Consider the following 20,707-nt stretch of genomic DNA (forward strand, 5'->3'; position numbering starts at 1 on the left):
GACTTCACAAGCGGATTGACGTCAGTATTTCCGGATCGCCATATTAGTTTCATTACATCAGATCAGGCAATGTAGCAGGCTAAGCGATTTGTGGGAAGGGCACTGTCGCTATGGAAAGGACTCTCTGACCACGAAGAAACTCTTTGTATGTTCACAGGTTTCCGTATAATGCAGAGTAGTACTTAAAATGTAATGAGCCTGGGGGATTAAGTTATTTTGGTGACAGGCTGTAAAATTAGTCAGCGTAGCTAATGTTGACCGATGTTACGGTAACTAGCATTAGCTAAGCTGCGCTAATATAGCCTCAGTGTGTTAACATCTAGGTAATGCTAACCAGGAGTATCGCAATGATACCTTTGTGAATCCTATTGTTAAAATCCTTTTGACAGCACTGCGGCGACCGAGTGTGTATATTAAACTTGACGATCGTCTTTCACTATATTTCGCCATCATCACACAAGCTGCATTTTGATTTTAAAGCCGTACAGAAGTCAGACTTGCTAACTACCAGTGACTGGACAATGTTCTTGTAACGCAGGTGATTCTGGGATCTTGTGTAGTAGGAAGTTATCCTGAGACCATGTTGGCACGTCTATTTAGACTTCATGGGTTGCTGGTGGCCTCGCACCCATGGGAGGTAATCGTGGGGACCCTGGCTTTGACAGTATGCTTCGTGTCTATGAACAGCCTGGCAACAAGCAACCACATGTGCAAGTGGAACCAATGCCCCAAAGTTGAGGAGGAGGTGAGGCTGGTGTGGTACTCTCTAAGAAATGTTGTCGGAGTGTGTTGAAATGGTAAATGGCTTGTATTTGTATAGCGCTTTTACTTACTCCCTATGGACCCCAAAGAACTTGACACTACATTCAGTCATTCACCCATTCACACACACATTCACACACTTGTGATGGCAAGCTACATTGTAGCCACAGCTGCCTTGGGGCGCACTGACAGAGGCTAGGCTGCCGGACACTGGGGCCACCGGGCCCTCTGACCACCAGTAGGCAACGGGTGAAGTGTCTTGCCCAAGGACATAACGACCAAGACTGTCCGAGCCGGGGCTCGAACCGGCAACCTTCCAATTACAAGACGAACTGCCAACTGCCAACTCTTGAGCCACGATCGCCCCTGAGGGTCTACACTAATGTCTGTTTTTTTTTTCTTGCAGAAAATCCAGAGCAGTGATGCAGTTATTCTGACAGTCACTCGGTGCATGGCCATTATTTATATTTATTTCCAGTTCAAGAATCTCAGACAGCTTGGATCCAAATATATTCTAGGTCAGTATCATGAGATGTTTGTTGTTGTTGTTGTTTTTTTTTTTTTTTTCCAGTTTTGGACAGTAGTAAACACTTCTTCTCACATCATACAGATTTGTTTTGGCTGTATAATCACCACTGATTAGTGGCCACAGTTTTTCTTGTACTACTTTCCAGCTTCAGCTGTTTGAATTGCCATAAAATGTTGTCAGTGGATTTAATGTAGAACACAATTTTAATGTATGACATTTTTAACCCAAAACTACTTGGGTTGGTTTGTTTCCTTGCATTCCTTCAGTCCATTCAGACTGAAAAACAAATGACTGGCTAACAATTTAATCATAAAAATACACCAACATTCCATATCTCCTCCGTCTCCAGGTATTGCTGGATTATTTACAGTATTTTCCAGCTTTGTCTTCAGTACAGTCGTCATCCATTTCTTTGGAAAGGAGCTGACAGGTCTGAAGTAAGTGTTTCCAATGGACTCACATATACGCTAGGAGAGTGGTTCTTAAAGTGGTCTGTGACATATTGAGAGTGTACATAGGCAGTGGATTATTTTAGCAATTAGGTATTCTATTAAATTATTATTCTGTTGATTAACATAGTTAATCCAGTAAGAAACACCTTTGTGTTATTAATGAGCAATAATAAATATAAGTAAGAAAATAAGTAAGCATAAGGATAGACATGTTGTCCCTGTTCGAGGTTATGCAAAGAGTTTCAGTTAGACTGATGTTACATTACACTGTACTTCCTCCTCAGAAGAGGCTGAGCTTACAGAGCTTCAACTTGCTCTCAGTTTACTTTGTTGTCAAAAGTTAGTACTTTTTCTGTGTTGACTATAGGGGAGGCCTTCTTTCTGCAAATAATTGTTAGTGAGAGGGTTTTTTTTAAATCACTAATCCATGTTAAAACATGTTAAAACTAGTTGCGTAGCTAACACAGTTGGTAGTAGCAGGATAAAAGGCAGCTAATGTGCTAGTGAGATCAGGTAGATAAAATAGTTAACATTTACCAGCAGGGTGATGTGCACATTGTTTCACAATTTTATGGCAATACATTTGAAGCTCTGCAGCTCCTTTACATTAGAGACAAGGATTTAATTCAGCTGTAAGATTAAGTTCACTGATCTGTAATTGTAAGATGACACTGTAGGAAAGTATTCCAGGTCACTCCCTGGCTGACACTTGTCTGCTGTCCCTGCAGTGAAGCGCTGCCGTTTTTCCTCCTGCTTATTGACCTGTCCAGAGCCTGTGCGTTGGCTAAATTTGCCCTCAGCTCAAACTCTCAGGTAATTTTGCACATATTTGGTCTTACCATATGTATGAAATGTGGCTTTATTCATATGGGGGACATAAGTGTAAAGGATCCTTAACTAACAAATTGGTCTTGTGTGTCGGGAATAGGAGGAGGTGAGGGAGAACATTTCTCACGGCATGGCCATCCTGGGCCCAACATTCACCCTGGATGCTGTGGTTGAGTGTCTGGTTATAGGAATCGGAACCATGTCTGGTAAGGATTGCTGCTCTTTCTCCACCTATAAGCATCATCAGTGATGCTCTCTGTGTTAGAAATATTGTGGTGATGCTTGATCGAGTGAAAAAGCAGAAGTCAGCTGTGTTTCTTCCTTTTTTCTAGGTGTGCCTCAGTTGGAGATCATGTGTTGTTTTGGCTGCATGTCTGTTCTGGCTAATTACTTTGTCTTCATGACGTTCTTCCCTGCCTGTGTCTCTCTGGTGCTGGAGGTGAGATGTGCATGCAACAATTTGGAGAAATAAACACAGATAAGATAAGGAAACAAGTTGCTAGAGTTTAACTGTGATATATATTTTTTATTAGTATTTTTTGTGGTCCTGCATATTTGTGTGTAGCTGTCAAGGGAGAGTCGTGAGGGGCGCCCCATCTGGCAGCTGAGCCACTTCTCCCGTGTGCTAGCTGAGGAAGAGGATAACAAGCCCAATCCTGTGACTCAAAGGGTTAAAATCATAATGGTGAGTTCCCATCATCTATGGTGGCAATGTTTATTTAGATTAGTCATCAACATTGTGTATTATAAAGTATTTTTAGGTCTGAACGATGATGCCTGTGTGACGTTGTCTTTCAGTCTCTGGGATTGGCTTTGGTTCATGCTCACACTCGACTGACAGCCGAACATTCAGGTCAAAACCGCACAGTGGAAGGGCCTGTAGCAAAGACACTGGACTCTCCTAGCACCATATTGCCTCTTAAGCTCACCAGGTAAACCATGGAATATTGCACTGTTTGCATTATTGATTCCTGCGTCCACTGATTTATGACTTTTTCTCTCTCCAGTATCGACCTGGAACAGGTGATAACCCTCGGTCTTGCTCTGATTCTGGCTGTAAAGTATGTATTTTTTGAGCAAGCAGAGACAGAGTCCTCGCTTTCACTCAAGAGTACCATTATAAGCTCCACTCCCAGTCCGAAGCCCTGGGTGGCAGAGGACTGCTGCATGAGGTCCCTCCCAGCCCTGAAACCCCAGAAGACGTCTAATAGTGTTTTGGCAACCATCCCTACCTCTTTAGCAGCTGCTTCAGACGTGAAACTTTCCTCTGAAGCTGACATATCATTTAGAGAAGAGGGTGAGACTCATAGCGGGTGCTTCTAGCTTTGATAACACGTGTACCCAGTGATGAAGATGATCTAACTGCTGTGTTTTTTCATGTGATTCCTCTGCTGCAGATGTGATTCAGAATGCATTTTGTGGTGCATCTTCTGGGGATTGTCTTGCTCAGACACAATGTGCTCCTCCAAGTGTTTGTACGTCGGAGCCCCGAAGTCTGGAGGAATGTATGGCCATCCTCTCAGATTCTCAGGTAAGTTGTCAGGTTATACTGGAAGCACAATACAAAGCTATATATATGATGTTCTGTGTTCCTCAGATTCTTCAAAAATATCACTGTTTTGCCCATGATTCTTTCCAGAGAGGTGCCCATTTGCTGAGTGATGCAGAGGTGATGAATCTTGTAACCCTGCGTAAGATTATGAATTATAAACTTGAAGGTGTCCTTGAGACTCCAGAAAGGGGTGTGGCCATCAGGAGAGAACTGTTATCATCCAAACTTCCTGTTCCCACTGCCTTGGCTTCTCTACCTTACAAAGACTACAACTACTCACAGGTACTGACAGTCCTTTTAAAGTGTAGCCCTGTTTATTCTTGGGAAAAATGTTTATCTTCAGTTGTCAGTTTTAAATCAGATATTTTTTGATTAAAAAAATCAAATGTTTTTATGTTCATTTTTTTCTTTGTTCTTAGTTGTGCTTAGTTTGTGTTGTCTTTGCCTTTTAGGTGATGGGTACTTGCTGTGAGAATGTCATTGGCTACATGCCAGTGCCAGTGGGAGTGGCTGGCCCTCTTCTGTTGGACAAGAAGGAGTTTTATGTTCCTTTGGCCACCACAGAAGGCTGCCTGGTAGCCAGCGCCAACCGAGGATGCAGGGCACTTTTTGTAAGTGTGTCTCGTGTGGAGCCCTGAGGGAATAATAACTATCTTTTCAGTAGATGCAAATAAATAAATCTACAGGGTTTGTAGATTCATGGAAAAACTGACAAGTCATAGAATTTGGCAATGGCAGTCAAGAAAGATTAATAATATAAAAGGTTATGTGGTTCAGTTAGCATGGACTTAAAAAACTCTATATGTAGTAAATAATACTTCAGTGTTTGGGCGAAGGAAACATCACTGACCAGAAAATCATGTGTAAATTTGTGGCGTGCCAGGAATATAATGTCTGGCCACTTGTGAATAAGTCATAAGTCGTGATAAGCCAAAGTGCGAGGGCCTTCAATCTGCGTTCTGTCTAATGACCAGCAGGTGGCAGTGAATCTGATTGCTAAAATAAGTCTAGTTGATCTGTGACCTCAGTAAAGACCTTCCTGAGGAGTTATTAGCTTCAGTTGCAGGTTTCCATTGCAGTCAAAAAAGAGATTAAAGCAGTTTATAGATTGTGGTGTGGCTCTCTTCTGACTGACTCATTTCAAAACATCAAGGCAGCAATTGTGAAAGCACTCAGCATAAAACTAGATTTTTGATATCAGTGTGGCTATCGTCCATCCTCTATAAATGGTCTCAGCTGATAAGGTGAGTAATTAATTGCTAGGCTTGGGAGTTCAGTTGATGTTGTTTTTACTTAGCGAATCTGTACATGTGAGTCATTGTGGCAAAACCCTGGAGAGGTGTTGTGCACTTTGCCCTTAATTATTGGGTCTGTGTGATGTCACTACAATGCTCAAGAAAGATGGTTACTTTAAAAACTAACCTAAATCTTAAAGCTTAAAGTGTGGTTTGGGTAAAAAAACCCCAAACAATTTATGAACCAAAACTAAAATGGTATGGTAGGTAGTGAAACTGATTTGGACTTTTATTGCCCTCCTATACGCAGCCAGGTTTAGAGGATGTAAGGTCATAAAAAAGGTCATCCTCACTGCAATGGAAAATTATTGTATCTAACTCTGGCTGCTGTTATTTCTGTGTGTGCTCCCTGCTGACAGTGTTTTCTTTCCTGTCCAGCTGAGTGGGGGTTGCATCAGCCGGATTCTAGCTGACAGCATGACCAGGGGTCCTCTGGTCAGGCTGCCCTCAGCGTGCCGGGCTGCAGAGGTCAAAGTCTGGCTCGAGACCTCAGACGGATTTAGCATGATTAAAGAGGCATTTGATGAGACCAGCAGGTCAGTGGAAGAGCTATGACTGATTGATGACTGTGGCAAAGTGTTTTTGGTACACAGATGATAACTAGTGAGTACTCTTTGTAGGTTTGCTCGTCTGGAGAAATTGTTGGTGGGCATAGCTGGCAGAAACCTATACATTCGCTTCCAGTCTCAAACAGGCGATGCCATGGGTATGAACATGCTCTCGAAGGTATGAGAAGTCTTCTGTAGTTCGGTCCTGTTATTTAAATGTTGACTTCAGTGCTGAGTGCTTTCTGTGTCTTTTTCTTCAGGGCACTGAGCATGCTCTGCATGTACTCCAGCAGCAGCATCCAGACGTAGAGGTGCTTTCGCTCAGTGGCAACTTTTGCACAGACAAGAAGCCTGCCGCAATCAACTGGATTCTGGGCCGAGGCAAGTCCGCTGTATGCGAGGCCACCATTCCTGCTAAAGTTGTGAGAGAGGTAAAAACAATTCAAAGCTGGATCCTGACAGAAATCTAATGACAGCGGCCACAGTTTCTTCCCCTCCAGTTTTTCTGTTTTTCTGCAGTTTGTAAAATCACCCTTTAATGTTTCCCCAGGTGCTGAAGAGCAGCACAGCTGCTCTGGTGGACCTGAACATAAACAAGAACTTGGTGGGCTCAGCCATGGCTGGCAGTATAGGTGGCTTCAATGCTCATGCTGCCAACATTGTTGCTGCTATCTACATTGCCTGTGGACAAGTAATAGAACCTTAAATTAACACAAAAAAATAAAATAAATACATTTTAAAAAATGTTTAAATAGTGAAACATTATGTCTGTGGCATGGTATATGATCCAACAAAAAGACATATTATTAAAGAACAAGTATTTGTTTGTGTTGTGGTTAAGGACCCAGCTCAGACAGTGGGAAGCTCTAACTGCATTACTCAGATGGAGGCTGTCGGTCCAGGTGGGGAGGACCTGTACATCAGTTGCACTATGCCTTCTATAGAGCTGGGCACTGTGGGAGGAGGCACCAACCTGTCGCCACAGCAGGCCTGTCTGCAGGTAGTCTCAACTACATGTAACATAGCTGGCATTTGTTGATGAGTTTTTAGGATATTTTTTTTTCCTCTAACACAAAACCTCTGTACCTGCAGATGCTTGGTGTTAGCAATCCCAACCAGCCAGGTGACAATGCCCGTCAGCTGGCCCGTGTAGTCTGTGCCACTGTTCTGGCAGGAGAGCTCTCCCTGATGGCTGCTCTCGCTGCTGGACACCTAGTCAAGAGCCACATGACCCACAACAGGTGAGATGTCTCATTCTTTTGGGTTTTTTTTACAGTGATGCCTGGTCAAATTTGAGAATTTGTGCCGTTTTATTTTCATGTCGTGTGTTCTTTAGGAAAATGTGTTTATGTCTGTTCTAAGAAGCAAGCATAACATAACCAGCATCTCCTTTCATTATATGGCTTTACTTACCCTGACTGACAGAGAGCAAAGCATTCACAAGGTGGTTAACCACAATCCAATTAGTCAAACTTAGTTTCCTAATACAGCTGTGTGAATGTTATTGTGAAAGGTGTGTTGCTGTCAGCATCTGACCAATCAAAAACGTGGACAGGCTGCTCGTGTAAAGTCAACGGACTCGTCAGTGTCAGAGCTTCATAGTGAAGACTGAGTGATCACAATTGTGTATTCGGCTAAATGAATACGTTGTGTAGTTTTTACAATTAGCCCTTCAGGATAAGTTATCAAAGAAATTCAATTTACTTATTAGAAGGATATATTTTTGCCTAAAAATGATTACAAAGGCCTCACAAATGTGTGCTCCGATCCACAAAGAAATACAAAGCAATTTGACCACAAGTAAAACTTTTTTTTAACAAATGCATCCAAACCTGGAAAAAAGGTGATTATTTACTACACAATCTCTTAAATTTAACATCACAAATCAGGCAATTTTTTTCTTTCAAAAACCTTTTTGTGCATTTAAATGTCTAAAACTACATGTAACATCCCTCTCACTTACAAAACCTTAAATGTGTGTGCACAATCACCTGATATACACAGATCACATGACATGCCACATGAGGTTTTGTGGGGTTTTGTCATATCTTTAAAGTCTCTTGTTTTCAAATGTAAAATCCAGAGCCTCTACATTTTGTTCCTAAAAAATGTTTTGAAGTCTGGTTTTTCCAAAGTGCATCCAAAATAGCCCGTACTTATTATGTAAATGATCACCTTTAAGTTTTCCTTTGTTGATATCTGCTAAAGTGTTTTATTGTGTCCACTTTGAAATTATCTCTTTTTTTTTTTTGTCTCTTAGATCGAAAACAAACCTGTGTTCAGAGAATACGGCGTGACACTAACATCGATGGGCCGTCGTGATGCGGTTCTAAAAGCGAACCTGTGGACATCCAGATATCACAGTATTAATGAACAGAACATGTGCTTGCTTTGTTTTATTACCTCACTGGTTTGTGAGCTGAGGCCTTAAGTTTTGATTGTTAATTTGTGCCATTTTTCTGCATCTGAACTAACCAATATTGTTTGAGAACCTGTTAATTCTGCTACTGATCTTTGAGAGAAGTGCGAGAGACTGGTGTTTAGACAAGTAAAATCCATCATGCCGCACAAGTTACAACAAGAGTCCTGTGCCTATCTATGATGGGTCGCAAAGGATGGATGGGATGTCTGAATGGTTTTTACATGAGCTGAATGAAATGAGATCCTCAGGCAGTCATCATCATTTTTATTTATTTTTTTGGGACAAATGGATCTTTGCATTTATCAAAAGCTTGCTTGAGAGAGTGTAGTGGGCAGCTTGTGCTCAGGTTCTGAAAGTCAACTTTATGTGCAAATGTGTTTTTACCAGTGTTGTAGGCATCACTACGTAGACATGTTCATCCCTCCCTGAGTGAAGGTGCTACTGTATACTGTGTATACCGTAGATTGCCCGTGGTTGTTGGAATTCTCGCTTCAATGAATGAAGCTGTTGCCAGCAGAAGGATGTGTTTGGTTCAGATTCTGATCAACTACTTTTACAAGTTTGAGGAAAATTGTAAGCCATAATAATTAAATCTTTACAGTACACTGTCATCTGTGGAACTGAAGGACTGGGTATAAAATATCACTGACTGCAGGTCCTGCTCATTTTCAGAAAGCAGTGACACTCAGAAGTGCCCTTACACACAGTATGTTTTAGAAATTGAGCCTTGTGCTGCACACTTTAGAATAACCAATTATGATAAAAGTAAACTTAAAACTGTCTTATTTAAAAAAATAAATAAATGACACATTTTTTTGTTGACAATACTGTGTTTGTCTTTCTTTAACATTAACAAGACTGGAATCAACACTTGGGGGCTTTTCCAGTTAGCAGATGAACAAACTCAGTCAAATGAGGCACTTGAAGAAGCCTGACATGAAATCTATTCTAACACAGTAAAGACTGCTTTAGACTTCCAGGAGGAGAAAAGAAAAAGCTTTTTAAAAACCTAATATGGGGGTAAAGCTAAGTTATTTTAATAACTGGTGATTCTATGCACATAGTTTATTCATTTGAAATGAAAAGTAATTTTATGTTCAAATGGGTGCCTTGGCAGTTTATTTGTTTTTTGTTTTTTAAATGTAGTGGATGCCCTTCATCATACAACCCCAAAGGGATTTAGCATCTCCAAGAATCAAATCAGGACTCTTTCACTTGTTAGGCAAATGTGTAACCCACTACATTATGGAGCCAACAGAATTATGTTATACACATACAAAATACAGAAAATGGCAACAAATGACCCCAAACATTACAAACTGGAGGATAAACTTATTTATTTCACTTTAAAAACAGGGCAGAGCCATGTTATCACAGTACATTTATAAGTTGATCCCACAGCATAAGTATGAACAGATTTACAAAAAAAAAAAAAATCAAATTACATTCGGATTTGACAAACCTGTATTACAAATGCCTGTTTTAGCTGAATGAGCTTCAGCATGGTGTTGTTACTCTTAGCTGCGTGGCTGAGCATCATTTTCTATCTCCAACACATTTTTCAGCAAAGAGCTTGAAAAAAAATTCAATGCTTTTGTGTGAAGCCTGAAACAGCTACAAATCTGCCAATGACACCACCCCAGAAAAACAAAGAAAAAAAAAACCCCACTGTGCTCTCAACAGGTGAAAATGCAACTTAAAAAAAAAAAAAAAAAAAAAAAAAAAAGAAGTACCCTGGCAACAATACTGATATCTTAAATTTGAAACTTGTAGGGAAAAGAAATCTTTATCCATCCCGTGTGCTTGACAAAAAGAACTTGGCTTTTAACATTTACATTTTTACATTTACTTAAATGTTTAGCAACGTATTGCATGAAAACTGTTCCTAGAAAAAACAAAAAACAGGGATGCACTTTTTGTGAACCAAAAACAATATGGCCAACAGCAATGGTTGGTGCCAGTAGTTTGTCTTTTTGGTTATTTATTCCCCTTTTGCCCAGGGAAACAAACAATTATAAAAAGAACCGACCCATTTTAAAGTCGTGGATCTCTTCATCACACCGCGTTCTATAACGGGAAAATATCGGCAAATGACGTCACTATATCAGCCAACAAGGCCAATATCAGGAGGTACCGATATTTTGGTGCGTTACTAATAAGAAAAACTCTACTTAAGCTAAGCAGAGTCTTACTTAACTCTATAGACTTAACAGTCCTGTACATGTACAATCGACATCTTCAGACAGAAAATACATGATACAAAGACATTTTAACTGATTAATTAAATCCCAGAAATCCTGACAGAAAAGTTGATGGCTTCTAGTAAAATTAATCCAAAAATGATTCAGAAATCTTCAGAATACTTGTAAAAACATCCTGCCAGCCTTCTGTAACATATCACATGGTTCATTCAAGCTTTAATTAAACATTAACAAGGGGAGCATAGCCATGAGGCACTTCACTAGTGATTTCAAAGTGTGCACTAAGAGCACCCTCTTTATCCAAGTCTGGATCTACAGTTTGCTGGAAAACTAAGGCATTTGGGCTCAAGTTTAAAAAAAAAAAAAAAGCTTTGCAGATCTTCAGCAAAAATGCTAATGTCACTAATTACAATTCATGAAACACTTGAAATATGTTCAAAGACACTCCAACATATTAACAGTGATGTAACTATAAAGCCATACAGGTAACGTACATGATGTCCTGTCCCTCCTTCAGAACCAAAAAGAGGCGTCTTCATCAGAGAGCACAAGTCAGATCAAGTTTTAATGTCATAGGGGTCATGTGTGAATGACAGCCCTCTGGACCTCTGTAACCTTTAGAAAAGATTACAGTTGGCTCAAATCATTTATGTTGTTTAACTAGGAAATGTGAGCAGCTTAAAGGAAAGCTGTAAATGTACGAGTTAGGTATTTGAAAAAATAAACATCAAACCAGAGCTGAATATTTAATTTCAATTATCTAACATTTCTGTTTATTTTTACAACCTTACAGAACATAGATTTATATCACTTGTTCTCTCTAAACAGAGACAACCTGATAGTTCAGTCTCTTAAATGAGGGTTAAAGATAGCATTAAGTGCTGCTGCAGGGACAAGAACTAACTGGCTCACAGCTGGCCGGGTATCTCTCAAGAGAGACATTTGGAAATCCATTCTGGGTTACAATCGTTTAAGTCTGAATGACTGCAGGCCATCATTTTCTAAATGTAGTCCCATTTCAGAGATTATATTATTTGAGGTCAACATATTTTTATTTGAATTCAGAAATCAGGAAGGGTGGGAGCCCTTTAACCCCTTCCTGAGGGGAACTTTAATAAATCCTGTTGAGGACAACAGAGCAGCTGACAATTTGCTTACAGTGTGTGCTTAAAGCTTCAGGTGAAGTTCTGGCCTTGCGTTTCAACACTGAAAAAAATGGAGATGCTTTGTGTTGATTTGTTGCATTTGTAGTCAACAAGTATTCAGTGGCAAAAAACACACACAAAACATTGGAACACTTGTGTGTGATGTCTTGCCTGTGTGCTTCAGAATAAGATGGGTTTGCCAGCAGTTTTTTCCTGGACGTAGGAGGTGAAGCGTTTGAGGAACTTGGGGTACTCCCTCTTAGCCACGGCCCTGAGCACAGAGGCAGGAGCCCAGCCTCCTGGATTCACTGCACACAGACGACATAATGATTATTTCCAGCTTCAAGCATACAGTAAAGAAAGAGCACTGAATCATGGTTAACCCCATTTTCATACATTAAGCATTGATATAGCCTACCATAATTAGTGAACATATGTAGGTAGCTTTCAGTTTAAAGTCATCACGTTTGCATGGCTCTTTGTTTGGGCCCGCTGGCAGAAAGTCTACTTTATGCTAAAGAGGGAAAAATATGAGCCCCAGCAGTAAGATGTTGGCATAAAAATCTGGCACTCAACGAGATGTTAAAAAATGAAAAAGGCAGATTGTTGCTCCTCCCTTAGCCACAACTCTATTCCTGTTAAAAAAGGAGTTCTTCCTTTCTGCTATTGCCAAGTGCTCAGCCATTTCCAGAGGCTGTAAAGTAAATGAACAAACTAACAATTTTAAATAGAGCCCGACCTATATGGGATTTTTAATGCAAATACTATATATTTTTTCTTCCAAACAAACCAAACATAAAGCGATTTCCCTCACTTTTACTATGTGCACTTACTGGACTTATTATTTTACTGTACAAGTCATGGATAACTTGTTTACACCACGCCCTTCTCTACTCAGATCAGATGGTTGTTGTGTTTGTAGCATTCTAAGCATGTATTGCCAAAAAGGGAAGACACTTTGAAGAGTGATTCTTTCATCTCTTTACTTTTTAAATTTCCATTTATTGGCTGTTTTAAATGAAGGTACCAATCACTTATATTGGTTAAACTCAAATTCTAACTCAAATGGTGATTTTAAATGTTTGGATGAAAATGCAAAATTCATGGACACCAGATTCATAAAAATGAGACTGTTCATGCCTTTATAAGTGAGCAAACTTAAAGATTTAGCAGGGGATCAAATAATTAAACTGTATCTAATGAAGTTAAAGTTTCTGGAGATAACACCACTGAAAAGGACTGAACAATCTCTCGCAGCAGTGATGCACAACCACAAACCAGTCTCCCCCTAATGGTTGAACTGTGTTAAAAAATAATAACCAAAAAGACAGAAAGACAACAGCAGCAACAACAACAACAGTAACCCACTAAACAAACTAAGCAGCACCCTGACTGCTAACATCAGCTGTGGCTAAAACAGTGACACACCATTGGCGACATAGGTGATTTTACAAAGGATGTTGTCCCTGCTGATCTCTTTATCTCCGTCTGGTGGACTGACGAGCGTCTGGCAGATCATGGCAATGTTGATTTTGGCACGCACACACCTGCTGGTTGGCTGTGGAAAGCGATAGGATCGAGAATGAACAAATGTGTCAGCATTTATTTTATTTTATTTTTTTAAAAGAAGAAGCTCTTTGTGTCAGATTTCAGGAGGCTTGACTGCTCACCAGTGCATTATCATGATCCACAGAGAAATTACAGACCAGCCAGGTGTCTGGATCATTCTCATTGCTGGCCATAATTTTCCTCATGGCAGAAAGGTATAACACATCCCTCTGAGAGGCAGGCCACACCCGCTGCAACACAAATTCTTTCTTGTTGTTTCAGATGTGATAAGAATGATTCATGCTCTAATCAATGGTGAGGTATTTAAGTAGCTTAAAACAGTGTACTTCACTGCATACAGTGTTTGATACTCAGCTTGTAGCTCTCACCTTGTGTGTTTGATATACAATAACTGCATTGTCCGACAGCGTCTCCACAACATTAAAGTTTTCAATGGTAGCTAAAGGAAGCAAAAAAAAAAAATGGCAGTATTACATCAAACCCATTAAATATAACATTTATAAGAGGGTTTATTATACTCGTTTCCACCTCCACAGTCTACTGGACTAGTGTTGCACAATTCAGTTTAAAATAAGGATTATTTATCTCATACTGAGCTCTGGTGCAGCCCTCAAGTTCAGCCTCAATCTCAAACAAATCATTTTCTCTCCCCCTTCCCTTTCAACCAGCTTTCTTTTGATTGGCTGCTTCTTGTAAACAGGGATCCTCTTTTCCTTGTAATATGGCGGTGTTTGTCACTGCTGATAGTGTAATGCTTCTGATACACCCACCAAATAAGAAAACACAGACAACTTAAGCACACATATCTCATATCCGCTCTCTTTGTAATCACAGATCAAAGAGTATATAAAAAAATAAATAAATATGAAAGTGAACATTTAGAGTTCACTTTTTTTCACACACCACTACAACAGCAACAATTGTCTGAAATTAGACTTGAATTGATTTTAAGTTCACAAACTTACTCTCCCAGTCACTGCGGTAGGCAGTGTCCCAAAAGTAGTGGCACACCTCATGACCAGTCACCCCCTTTACTGAATGAGTGGCCTTCAGCGGATCCAGTACAATCCCATTTTCTTCTACCTCTCTCCTGTATACCTGGATACATAAGCCACATTTATGTGAAATCCAGACATAATCACTTTTTCTTATATAATGAGGCTTAAACACATGTCATCCAATAAACTGGTTTAGATAAATGTTACTTTAAGAACAAATTCAGTTTACCTTTTCAAAATAAGTTAACACGCATGCGAGCACCATTTTACATTCAAATCTTCCTCATACCTTCATTTCACCTTCTTCAACGACCAGCTGCCAGTTGGCGTCTCCACCAACATCCTGCAAGGAGTAGGTCATGTGACTCTGCACCATCTCCTCCACCTACAACACAAAGCCAGGAGCAAAAAGAAAAGATGATACTGATCAGTTTGAAAAGATTGAGAGTAAATATATGGCTAATAAAAACAGAATGTGGACAAAAACTTAAAACCATGTCTTAAAAGACAAAATATTAACTTCCTACTTTTAGAACATTTATCAACATTGGAAATAATTCATTATCATTAATATGAATAGAAACTGATTACAGCTGTACAATGCCTTCATCCAGTCTGCAAAAACATCGACTGACTTGGGTGTTGTTCAGGAAGAAGGAGTAGCTTTTTTTAACAATATGTGAGGGGCTACAACAACAAGTTTACCAATTATTAGTAAAGGTCACTCTCAGATTCTGCCCACCATGATTTTCTTCCAATAGGAAGGGACCCAACCTCTAGAAATGCTATGTAACATTCACTAAATGTGCTCTGGTTCTCAAAAAGGTTCCAGAACAGCACCCTGTTAGTGGAAATGAAGAAAAGTGTCCTGCAACCACAAAACTGCCTTATTGATGATCGATGTTTGTAACAGGAAAACCCACACAGCCCATTTACCAGTTTCCATCCGTTCTTCAGAGGATGATTAGTCGATTTGCCTGCTGCACTAAAGAGCACAGGCTTGTTTTTCTTTGTGTCATTTCTCTAATAGTAATGCTGGATTGCCTACATCTACAAATTGGGCACACCTTAGCAAAATGAAGGAAATTAAATTGAAAAGTCAAATGAGAAATGTGAACAAAAATTAATCAAACCTCTAAATGCCTATGCTGATAGAATCTGGAACATTAAAGTTTTTTTTAAATTCACAGAATTTCTTTCACAAAAGATTAAGAGCCCATTTGCGTACTACCAAGTCTTACATTGGACACAAATAAAAATCAGACCTTGCATTTCATGCTGCTAGTAAATCCTCAGTAAATGCAGATGCCTATTCAAGAAGTGGGCATCTGTATTTACTGAGGATTCGACAATCTATCATGGCAAACAATGAGTCCACAGATGATGACAAGTAATGACATCTGAGTGAAGGGTTTAACAACCTTGTTGGAGAATCTGTGTGTGCCAGAGCTTGAATAGGCATCTTCAAGAGGAACGGCGTCAGATCTCTGTATTCTTGTCTTCTCAGTTTGAGACTAAACACAAACAGAAACAGGTGTTTTTAATCACAGACCTGACAGTGTTTAAGTGTATAATTAGTGTATCTAAATAGTTGATGGTACACTGTACTCTGATATTTAGATTACCTGTTCTTCTATTTTGTCCTGTCTGTCAAGAGCAGCTTCCACTGCATCAAAAAATTCATCCTCATTGATGAGGCTGTTTGGACCTTCCTGCCAGTAGAATGAGAACATTAACTGAAAGGCTCTCCTATAAGCCATTATTGTACTGACAATGACATTTACACATTACCTCATAATCTGGACCTCCAAAGTGAGACTTTTTCTTCAACTCATTGAGGGCTGATTTGTAGCTTTCCTCTATTCTTCTTCTCTTTTCCATCTCCTACACACAGAAAATAAGCCTAAATTTGAAGAAACAAGAATTGTAGATGAAACTCATCTGGACACTGTTGAGCCAGAGATTACAAACCTTATCCAGTCTCTTTTGCCAGCTGTCCTCTCTCTTCACCATCAGGTCGATGCAGTGGGACAGAGTGGCTAAGATTCCAGCTGTTGTAGCCTTGAATGTAATGGCCTCTCCCTTAAAATCTATGCCATTGATTCCTTTGGGATTCAAGGACTGGAACACTGCAAATCAGAGGAGCAGAGGAAGTACAGTAAATGCTATAAGAAATAAACATAATTTTTAAGGCTTTGTCGCTTTGCCCCTTAAAAAGTTGAGAGTAAATGTAACTACTTTGCAAGCTTTAGACTTCCTAAAGCCTCTTCTTACTAGAGGTTTCACAATACATGGGCTCAATTAAAGCAGAGATGACCATACTAAAGCTTTCCTTTCTCAGTGACATCATACAGATCTAAAAGTAGAAATTTACAACTCACAACCTGCAGCATGCTGGATATTGGTCTCTGGCTGCTATTACCCTTTCTCAGAGCTTTCTTATATGCAAGTTAACAGCTTTTGGTATAAGTTATTTTTTAATATTTTAACAAATAACTTTGATAACTCTAAATGACATGTGATATCACAACCTGATATTAGGTATTTTTTCAGTGATCTAGACAGAAATACATTTAAAAACAAGTTCACAGGCTCTCTAAAAGAGAGTGCCCGCAATACTCACATTTTTCTTTGCTGCCATTATTGTTGTGCAGAAACTCTCCGTCTGTGCGGGTGTTGGGAAAGTCATCCTCATCATCTTCCACAACTGGGAAAAAAACATAAGAAAGATTCAGAGAAAACACAAAAGAAAACCAAACAAATTTGTGTTGCTACAGGCAAGTCTTTTCTTTCAGGACCCTTCTGAAAGTGAGGGCTACAGAACAGGAAAGCACCTAGTGGCCCATTTGCAACTTAAGCTGCAGCACAGATAAAATCAGACTGACAGATCGCTGCTGTGCTGCACAACATGACAATGGTCCGGTTTCATCTTCAGAATGAAAACAGGGTGAGAGAGGCAAAGAGGCGCAGAGAGGGAGGTGAGGAGAACAAAAGCAGAGCTTTATTCACTGCGGTCAACGACAGTGCCCAGTGCAGGCTGCCGTGAACAAATGTTCAGCCAGCCAAGACAGTATGAGGGGTGGGTGAGTCACAGCACATAAACACATTCCTTACCAGACCCAGCACAGGTTTCTCCTAAACAAATATTTATCATCAGTTCTAGGTAAAATATGAATGCTAAAGTTTTGGTAAAATGATGGGAAGACATTCAAGGGAAAAAAAAACGGAAATCCTCATTTTTGAGAAGCTGAAAACGAAAATGTTTGTTTTTGTTTTTTTTTTTTGCCCGAAATGATCAACTATTTAAATCCAGCTACATAAAAAGAAAGTTGATTTAAAAAGTTTAAAACGCTCTGACAAAGTGGATTTTTTTTCTCTTTCAAATGTTAAAAAGACAAAATATATATCCAAACTGGATCACCAAAACAATGGTTTTGTAGGTGTGTGGGTGGCTGTGGTTCTTACTTTTATCCCTCTGCAGTTCATCCTTGGACACAGCATCTGCACAGCTATCAAAGTATTTCTGGAGTGTGTCCACCTGCCTGCACAAGATATCTCTGAACGTCTCCATCTCGGCCAGCTTCTCTCTCAGGCTGTGACCCTTCTGAAGAAACAACAGATTTAGCTATAAACCTTGGTTTACATTATCAACATGCAACCAGACAAAAATGATCAGCCTGTGCATCTACAACTATCCAAACATCACAAATAGAGCCCTCATGTGTACAGATCCAAGACTGTACCCACGGACTTCCTCAGTAAACAGTACCAGGAAAACTCACCTTGAAGGAAGACGTGGAGGTGGCAGAGTAGCCACTGGTGGCTGAGGTGAGAGACAGCATAGAGCCATGTCTCCGCAGACTGGACTCAGAGCCATAACCAGAATCAGCCTGCAAAAATAAATACAGCAAACTGTGAACAATTTGAAAAAGGATTGTAATTATTTAATAGGAGAGCTGTAAAGCAAAGCAACTATATTCCAGGAGGACAAAAAAAAGACCAAAACAAACAAACAAACAAATACATCAGACACATACAGAAAAAAACAGTTAATGATAAAAGACTATAAAAATTAATTGTAAAAATAAATAAATAAACTATATTGTACTAATGTGGTGTTTTCAGTGGGAGAAACGTTTCGTGATTCATCCAAGCGACTTCTTCAACATGTTTCTCCCACTGAAAATACTACGTCCAGATGAACAGAATCAACTTTTTAGGATATACTTACCTGGATGAGCATAAAGCTTGGAAATTATGTGTAAATACACTGATCTGTCTGACACTTAAGCCATGTTTAATATGAGCATATTGCAACACTAATAGGTCCCCTTTAAGCAAAATCTGAGACAATAACCAAGTTCTTTATAAAAACAAATATGTATCTTTTTAGTTTTTTCCTCATAAAGCATTCAGATGTAGTCACCATTAGTCCTACTATTCTAAACTTCAAAAGGTTTAATAAAAATTGTTGTCATCCTTTGAAAAACAACATACAGTAAGTAAACACTGAAATTCTTTTCACATTACATTCAAGCAGGTACAACAACACTTAATGTTGTTGTGAAAATGTTTCAGACACAGTGACAACAGTAGCACGTGACAAGGTTTTAGTGACCATGACAGCACAACTGAAATATCAGCTGGCTTCCTGTAAGCCAGGCTGGTTCAATTTTCCTCTTACATAATAAACTGGCCCTCAAAATAGACAGTAATGACAACACAGAGAAAAGGTTCAGCTGCACTGACGAGAAACAAGAGCTGCAGTACCCGTCCCTTTAAAAGATAGTTTCAAGTTGAGCCAGCAGAGGGCATGAAACGTAAACGCACATGACAGGCACAAGAGCTTGGGGTTACTGTCGGTCAGTGACCAGAAGTAGCTCTGCCTGTGTTCAGATGGATTTCTGTCACTGCTGCTTGCCCTTTAGCCAACATTCTGCTGCCCCACTGACTTAACCAGTACAAATGGCCCTTGCTAAATGTTTATATAAAGACATTTTAACCTGTTTGATGACAAAAAAGTAACTATCCAAGCAAGTAGAGGGTTTCTATCCATGGTAGGATAAAAATCTGAAAATACAAATTAACACAGTATAAAGTATCAGATGTTGGATGCCTTGTCAATAAGACCCACACACATGCACAGGTCATTAGGTTGCATGCTGCAGGGTAAATAATAGGTGTACAAATATTTAGTGTGCCTGGTGATTACAGCCCCACTGAATACATATAAACATGCTCTTTGGAAAAAAAGAAGATGCAACATCTGGTCCTCATAGAAAGCCTTCTGCCTGAGAAGAAACAGACTTTATCATTTTCTAATAATGAATAAGTATAATAAAATAATTGTATAAGGCAGATACAAGAGATTAGATTACAGTACGTTAGGCCATATATCTGGACATACAGAACTTAAAACAAATATAGTTTATCTAAACACTGACAGTATCCTAGGAACAAGAGTTGCTTCATTTTAGGATGTGTCACTTTTTCAAAGTGTAAGATGACTGATCCCTGAGCTTGTAGTGTGTTGTGTCTCCCTGGAGACGCTGGTTGCTAAGTGCTATGAGTAATGTAGTTTAGACAGGGAAGCGGGGCCTTCTAAGAAGAAGGGTTTTAGGCAATGACTCATTGTGGGTGGGAAGGCCGGGTATGCTTGTATATGCTCAAGATTCATTCTTTGTTATTCTTGTCTGAGTCACTGGTGCTTAGATGATCGAAGACGGGGAGGAGGGTAAAGAGGGGGGGGATTTCCTAAAATCAAGTACCATGTGTGAGCAGCATGTGTTTAAGCAGAGAGGCAGAAGGTGTGGTAAAGGAATATTGCATTGGAAATGAGTGTAGCAGGGCCCCTTTAAATAGTCACACACAAAATCTGTATTTAAAAATTAGTTTGTGTGATTTCTTTCCTTTTTTTTTTTTTAAACACAGGCATAAATGCTAAATCACACATGCCACAAAGAATTATCTTTGTGGCAAAAAATGCAAAACATATTTACACATGTGACATACATTGAGTAGTATGGATGTACAAGTATAAACACAAGAGTGTCCTCAAAGCCACTACTGTCTTTTATCCATGGAATAAATATGCTGGCTACCACTGTTGCTCTCCATGCACTAAAACATGTAAATGACAAACTTCTACTCTAAAAGTGTATAAATTCACTCTGCCACTGATGCCAAAGCAAAAAAAAAAAAAAATACAGATTGCATAGTCAAGGGTTATCTGAGATATCTGGGTAACGTCAACAAAAATGATTTAAACAAATCTTAGTTGTGCTCTTCAAACAGCTTCCTCAGCAAGTTACCTTTGTGTTCAGTGTCTGTGTTTGAAAAAGGATCGTGCTAAGCCTCAGCTAACTCCAGTGTTAGAATAACTGAGCTATGTATACCTACTTTGTTA

The 20,707-nt window shown here is 39.5% G+C and overlaps 2 protein-coding genes across 5 annotated transcripts in view; one reads left to right on the forward strand and one right to left on the reverse strand.

Moving 5' to 3' along the window:
* LOC146513922 (3-hydroxy-3-methylglutaryl-coenzyme A reductase-like) lies at window positions 1-9,213 on the forward strand. 2 transcript variants are annotated; one of them, XM_085165283.1, is made up of 20 exons: window positions 1-145; window positions 539-745; window positions 1,169-1,280; window positions 1,641-1,728; window positions 2,472-2,556; window positions 2,672-2,777; window positions 2,904-3,010; window positions 3,137-3,256; window positions 3,370-3,503; window positions 3,579-3,868; window positions 3,969-4,102; window positions 4,211-4,405; window positions 4,576-4,734; window positions 5,797-5,954; window positions 6,039-6,144; window positions 6,227-6,397; window positions 6,517-6,657; window positions 6,808-6,960; window positions 7,053-7,207; window positions 8,227-9,213. In XM_085165283.1, the coding sequence occupies exons 2-20, from the start codon at window positions 581-583 to the stop codon at window positions 8,261-8,263; spliced, it is 2,616 nt and encodes an 871-aa protein (XP_085021409.1). In that variant the 5' UTR covers window positions 1-145; window positions 539-580; the 3' UTR covers window positions 8,264-9,213. The 2 variants fall into 2 exon arrangements, with proteins under 2 accessions (XP_085021409.1, XP_085021410.1); XM_085165284.1 differs by having other exon boundaries at window positions 45-745.
* Window positions 5,797-20,707, reverse strand: part of LOC146513923 (ceramide transfer protein-like) — a 24,155-nt gene continuing 9,244 nt past the window's right edge. For 2 of the 3 annotated variants that reach the window (XM_085165287.1, XM_085165285.1), the window contains 14 exons: window positions 18,084-18,191; window positions 17,767-17,905; window positions 16,925-17,008; window positions 16,273-16,430; window positions 16,093-16,185; window positions 15,927-16,013; window positions 15,723-15,815; window positions 14,591-14,686; window positions 14,269-14,401; window positions 13,672-13,742; window positions 13,405-13,533; window positions 13,163-13,292; window positions 11,906-12,042; window positions 5,797-11,795 (listed from right to left, as the gene is read on the reverse strand). In XM_085165287.1, coding sequence (XP_085021413.1) covers window positions 11,915-12,042; window positions 13,163-13,292; window positions 13,405-13,533; window positions 13,672-13,742; window positions 14,269-14,401; window positions 14,591-14,686; window positions 15,723-15,815; window positions 15,927-16,013; window positions 16,093-16,185; window positions 16,273-16,430; window positions 16,925-17,008; window positions 17,767-17,905; window positions 18,084-18,191 — 1,449 coding nt within the window. In that variant the 3' untranslated portion in view covers window positions 5,797-11,795; window positions 11,906-11,914. The remainder of the gene's footprint in view (window positions 11,796-11,905; window positions 12,043-13,162; window positions 13,293-13,404; window positions 13,534-13,671; window positions 13,743-14,268; window positions 14,402-14,590; window positions 14,687-15,722; window positions 15,816-15,926; window positions 16,014-16,092; window positions 16,186-16,272; window positions 16,431-16,924; window positions 17,009-17,766; window positions 17,906-18,083; window positions 18,192-20,707) is intronic. The other variant, XM_085165286.1, reaches the window with a different exon arrangement.

Source organism: Neolamprologus multifasciatus, chromosome 7, assembly GCF_963576455.1.
Source record: "Neolamprologus multifasciatus chromosome 7, fNeoMul1.2, whole genome shotgun sequence".
NCBI classification, from domain to species: Eukaryota; Metazoa; Chordata; class Actinopteri; order Cichliformes; family Cichlidae; genus Neolamprologus; species Neolamprologus multifasciatus.